Source organism: Rattus norvegicus, chromosome 19 (genome assembly GCF_036323735.1).
Source record: "Rattus norvegicus strain BN/NHsdMcwi chromosome 19, GRCr8, whole genome shotgun sequence".
NCBI classification, from domain to species: domain Eukaryota; kingdom Metazoa; phylum Chordata; class Mammalia; order Rodentia; family Muridae; genus Rattus; species Rattus norvegicus.
In genome coordinates, this window is record NC_086037.1 from 16,196,438 (window position 1) to 16,202,483 (window position 6,046).

General features: G+C 42.8%; 1 protein-coding gene across 1 annotated transcript; it reads right to left on the reverse strand.

Moving 5' to 3' along the window:
• Positions 1-211: 211 nt before the first annotated feature.
• On the reverse strand, positions 212-4,854 carry LOC134483390 (disks large homolog 5-like). Its single transcript, XM_063278675.1, has 5 exons — positions 4,721-4,854; positions 3,503-3,662; positions 2,169-2,312; positions 1,373-1,535; positions 212-657 (listed from the first exon to the last, which is right to left on the reverse strand). Exons 1-5 carry the CDS (start codon positions 4,800-4,802, stop codon positions 628-630), a joined length of 579 nt encoding a protein of 192 aa, XP_063134745.1. The 5' UTR covers positions 4,803-4,854; the 3' UTR covers positions 212-627.
• Positions 4,855-6,046: the final 1,192 nt, after the last annotated feature.

Consider the following 6,046-nt stretch of genomic DNA (forward strand, 5'->3'; position numbering starts at 1 on the left):
TAAAAAAAGTCACATTATCCACACAAAAGACACTATCACACTGTGTACCCCTTGGTGGCTTTGAATTCACTGGACCATGTAAAGATCCATATCTAGCTCTCAGTTCTAAGTCTACAGGAGGGGAATGGACCCTTGAATAAGATGGTCTTAAGAGTCAAGAGTTACAAATCAATTTTTATTCATAAGGAATACAATTTACAAAAAACAGGCATAAAATGAACAACTAAAATGGTATAAAAAATGAAAAACAGTAACAAGAATATATAACTATGAAATAACAAAAAGAAAACTTCAATGAAAATCATAACCAAAAACATTTCTTAACAGCATTTTCTTAACGAACATTTAGAAACACAGTTGTAGTGCTTTTTCTCCTCTAGGACGTGAGATGTCAAGGTAGTCCCCTCAGTTGTCTCTCAAATGATGTTGTCGGTATGAGAAAGGAGAAAGACCTCAATGAGATAGGCTGGCATATGGATACATAAATTTAGGGTCTCTATACATTGAGGAAATTATCTGAGAAGAAGAATATTCCCCCAAAAAGTCTTTGACTGTGAGGATTGTCATCACAGGGAACTCCTGAGAGAAAAGCTCATTCCTCAGGGGGCTGTCTTCCTGGGATCCTTCCTATGCCATGTCTCCTGCAGTTCCTGAGACCTGGGAGGAGAAGGCAGCTATTAAGACACTGATTTCGTGGGGACATGCATACCAGCTGTCAAGTTGCTGCCTTCTGTCCCCTCAGCTGCATTGGACAGAAAACACTGATCTTTTCACTGATGTCATTGCTGATATCTCTGCAGGCTGGGGAACATCACCAGCAACCCTCACAGTACTTTGGGAGAACAAGCTTCTCCTCAGACTCTACCAGTGCAAACCAAGAATGGGGAAATGGGGAGAGACCTAATTGGGGTGCAGGAAGAAAGGAGAAGGCCACATGATACCCAGATCAAAGCCAATGACCAGGACTCATTTGCCATTTGCACTTGGTTCTTATCCCTACAAGGTGCTTCCAACCATCACATGACCCCTGTATGACCTTTGTCACACGACCAAGAACGCATTCAAAATTCTTCATAGCATATAATCTATGACAGGGAGATGCAGTCATGTGATATGTTATTCCTCTGTCACCATTTCTGGACTGCAGTTTCAAAAAGGGCAGAGAAGTATAATTGCCAATAATTCAGTTTCTGAAGAGTGGTTAACTTCCCAGAATACTTGTGCATAGACAGAGCAATGAATAACTCTATCACATGAGGTGGGTGACTGATTGGGTGTGGGGAGATTAGAAAGATGATAGGGGAAGCAAAGATGTATCCAATAGGCAAATGGTATCAGACATTGTTAATCTGACTCAGCTGCTTGTTCCTACCAAATTTTGCTGGGTCTGGAGGTTGCAGGTCTTCTCCTGTTCGTCTTTATCATTCGGGTTCAACTCAAACAAATATCGCTGTAACTCCTTGCTCTTCTGCTTCAATTTGACCAACTTCTTCTTCATACATGCCTGGTCCATCAGGAGCCGGCTGTGCAGGTTGCTGGAAACACACTCTGCATAGTAAGATCCTGAAGCCTCATCCTCCCATTCCAACTGCCAAATCCCACAAAGTCCACCAGGACCCAGATACCCATAAAGACTTCATAGAATACATCTCCATACATGTAAGGCTGCTGCACAAACAGCAAACGGCCAATCCAGGGAAGAATGAATTGTTTCTGTGACCCAAGCACGAATAAGAGTCCATGTCTGTCCAAAAGAAGAAGGGATCTACAACTATCCATGAAACCCCAATGCATTGGGGCAACATCAATTAGTAGGGGGCAAATAACCACAAGAGGACAGTAGAACCAAGGGAAGGTCATGCAAACCATGTGGTCCACACATTGAGCTTTGTTAAACCTGGTATGACCCCAGAGCCGCAGGTTGGCCTAATAACACTCTGATGCCTGAATCAGTGTAGTTCTATCCAGAGCATTCTAAAGATGCATAGACACTGTGGTGATAACTGACAGTCCCTTATGGAACTGAATCTGAGTCCAAAAGACCCACGGCACAGTGATATTTAAACAGCAGAAGAGATGGACCCAGAGCTACAGGCTCTCCAGTCCAGAACAAAGAGAGGCGGGAATGGATATTCCACAAGTGATGGGCCCTTCTGACCAGTACTTACCGATAGAAGTTAATCTCCTTCTTGAGCTCCTGAAATTTCTCACGATGTTCAATGTTCTTTGTGTCTAAGTTGTGCAGTAATGACATGACCTCTTTCTCCTTTATCTTCAAGTTTTCATAAAATGGATTTGGCCTGAAGTAGGGGCTGGCCCCAGGAAGATAGAACCCAATGAACATCGAGGTTTAGGATTATATGAACTCAGGCTGTGTCCTGTACTACCCCAGCCCTGGAAGGACACTTTCTGAATTCTACATATTTGGATCTTCTTCACCTTCAGAAACTTGGAATTGTGTGCCCAGGACAACAGAAGCTAAGCATCCTGATAAAGGGTTCCCTGGCTCACTTTTTTCAATATGGAGGGCTGGATCTGCATTCAAACCTGTTATGCTGTCAAGAGCCTAGGCCACAGAGCTTACCCAACCACACACACACACACACACACACACACACACACACACACACATCCACAAACCTCTGATTTCATTTTTCCTGTTTTGACAAGTGGAATGCTACAAGCGGAATAACTAATATTCTAGAGGCAGACAGTACACATAATTCTGGAGATGAGACCAGATATTGCCACAAACTTATAATCTGCCCAAGGCATACAAATGTATAGACAAATGTTACCACACAGGCAAAGAACTGTGCTGTTGAAAGTGGCGCTTCCAAATTAAAGCACTTAAACCTCCATGAAACTATTATACAGGTAAATCCTGAGGTCAAAAAACAGACCCCTAAATTCCAAGTGTGCAGGGACATAGAAACATATAAAAGTTGTGCATATGCATGCAGACCTGTGCACACACAGACACACAAACTGGGACACAACCACAAGAAAAGAAAAGTAAACACTCAGAGAATGAGAAAGAGAGACAAATATGGAAAGAGCACAATGAGAATCAGTAGAAATGCATGCACCATTACTGTCTCAGAGTGTAAGGCACACAGACAAGAAGGAACAGGCCTGAGCCTCAGGCCTTCTAGTTAAGCATTGATATGAACAATGTGGGACCTGTCACCTACGGCTGCTACCAGGAGATGATAGCATTCAGTCACCTTCCTAGCAAGTACAAACACTCTCCACAAACTCACAGCACCTAGAACCTTGCAAAGCTGCCACCTGTCAAGGGCTTTCCAATTGTACACTGGGAACTCATGCTCCAGTGACTTTATGCCTAAATTCTTCACTCAGATCACAAGTTCAGATTTTCAACAGGCTGAATCAGAGAGTCCATTTCCAAACTCACTCCTCAGTAAGGGTTAGGTTCTGAATCTCCTCTCTATGGGAGATGAGGTTTAGAACAAGGTCGTTTGTTTGGAGCAATGCATACCTCTTGCTCATGGATCCACCTGTCACATAAAGGAGGCGATCTGTCAGCTCATTTCTCTCCTTGGTAGTTAGCTCCAGTTCTCTATTCAGCCTCTCCTCTTTCTCGTTGGCCTGCACCTTGTTTAGGACATTTTCAGGGGATGACGTCTGTCTGCAGGCCTCTGTAGGTAGAAGAACACAAGTGAACCCGCATGGGGTGAATGCATAGAGCATACACAGACCACAGTGAGGTCCAAACAGGAGAACATGCTTGGAAGCCAGTGGCACTGCAAGGAGTTTGGTCTGTGTAAGAGGCATCCTAAGTGGATCACAGTTCCCCCACCACTATATAGAGACCAAGAGAGGTAAGCAACCAGGTGTTCCCTATGCCCGCCCACACAGGCTTACAAGTACCAGAGAGATGCCTTCTCCAGGATTATTATCAGGTACGCAGGCTACAACCTGGTTTCAGGACCCTCACCCCTCTGGTTTCAGAAGTCAGATCATCAATTCAGCATCCACAATGACTTGATTGATCAGGGATACTCACATATCCTACACTGTTACTCTAGTCCAATAACTTTGCATTAAAAAGTCATGTAGGGGGAAGACATGTTCAACAGACTTATTAATTACCCCTACTGAAATGACAAATGCCCCAGAAGTGCCAATAGGTTACAGGCTCTTTCTCTACCTGCTCCATATAGTTTGGCTACTGTAGAAAAATATCTGCCACACAGAACCTCTAATATATGAAGGTAAGATTGGCCCCGTCAGCCAGAGGTAGTCAGAGGAGTTCTAAGAATATAAGGTCATGGCCAGGAGCACAATTCTCTCCCTCTTACTACTGTCAGATAGTCACTGAATTTAAAGAAGCAATGAAAGTGAAGTACATTGATGCCCTGTTTAATTCAGAAAAGTTATACCCTCCATGACTACTTATGGTGTTATTATATCAATTTAACATACCGAATGCACTGTAAAAGTAAAGACTAGAAGTTCACCCAATACTAGCATAGGCATTGCCATATCCTCCATGTGGTTATGGAGAAACTAATGATGTGAAAACCTTGACTTTCAGGAATTATGATAATCATGGAATTCAATATCTGTGGAGATGTTCCAGTGGTTGTGGCCCATTACTAAAAAGGCCAGCTGAAGGCCCCCACACACACCCCTGACAGGAAACTCAACATACACTGCCCAGAACTTACTCCACATTCCCCATGTCCATCATTACCTTTAGGTTTCGTTTGCTTCACTCTAGACTCTTCTCTATCAACATCAACTCTCCCAAAGCGCCTACAAAGATGGGCATACATGTCTGTGGATATATCCTTTGGACACAAGAGAAAAAGTAGGGAATTGGTTGTCACAACGATACTGGTGACATCACAGGGATTCCAAGAAGTCTCTAGGAGACAATAGAATGTCCACGAAGTGTCTGCTGATGTCACGGAGAACAGACTTTGCCTCCTTACTAATGTTCTCCCTGTACTGAGCAAAAGCTGATGTGCCCTTTTCAGGAGACTTCCCTGTGGCATAGGCACTGAGCACCACATGCTTCCAAAGCCAAATTTGGCTCTAGGCTTGATTGGAAAAACCTAAGTCATTGCTATGTATCTAAATGAGTGCTTCCTCCCCAATGCCTGCACAGAAATGTTTCATCCGACCTCAAATTCTCCTCAGTCAGCAATATTACCCATTAAAGATTACTGAGAAATCACACCAGTTCCTATAAGTAGCCAAAGAGGTCTCCAGTCTCATCATGTGCAGGTGCATGAAATCACACCCAGAAATAGCCTGTAGGGTAGGTTGCGATGTGGGTGTGTGTTATAGGTACAACCTGAAGCTTTGTGCTTAACATTTGACAGTTGCCACCAGATTCCTTAGGAGAAAGAATTGCATTCATTATGGTCCTGGCAACAATGTGGTGATCTGTTAGCAGAGGAAACTGAAATATTGGATCTACCAGAGAATGCACCCTCAGGCTGAGTGTGGGGCTCTCCTCTTTGCACTTAAGTTACCAAAGCAGGATTGCTTACAGGCCTCTCTAAGCTATAACGTGTGATTTCATCTGAAAAATAAAATAGTCAGCAGATGTGGGGGGGTATGCAGCCAAAGGAGTAGGACAAGCCTAGAGATATAACTCAGTGGACAGAGTAAGAAACAAGCATCTTCACTCCTGTTTCATGGATCACCCCACAAAACACAAAAGCATCTATCGTACTAAAAAAAAAAAAAACCAAGTTATTTTATTGAATGCATACACTAATACTGTTTACAGTATTAGTAGCAAAGCTCAGATTTTGGGGGCAGATCAATGACTTGAACTATCTTCCGGACAACATACAAAGCAATAAATAATAAATAAATAAATAAATAAATAAATAAATAAATAAATAAGAAAAAAACAGAAAATTAAAAATCACAAAAAGCACAAGCCTCTCATGTGAAGTTACAGAAGAGTGATCCAGTGGTCACTTCTGACCAGGCCATTTTAGCTATGACAGTGCATAGTGACCCTTAATTTGATGGGTCCTATATAAAGCTTTGTGCAATATTG

What these genes read in the sequence shown, in the direction of transcription:
- LOC134483390 (XM_063278675.1), bottom strand. Translation starts at nt 4,802, where the DNA reads ATGTATGCCCATCTTTGTAGGCGCTTTGGGAGAGTTGATGTTGATAGA. An exon ending in GAAGCAAACGAAACCTAAAG is followed by an intron (nt 3,663 to 4,720) that starts GTAATGATGGAC and finishes TTCTACCTACAG; the next exon opens with AGGCCTGCAGACAGACGTCA. An exon ending in TCCAGACCCAGCAAAATTTG is followed by an intron (nt 658 to 1,372) that starts GTAGGAACAAGC and finishes TTCTCCTCCCAG; the next exon opens with GTCTCAGGAACTGCAGGAGA.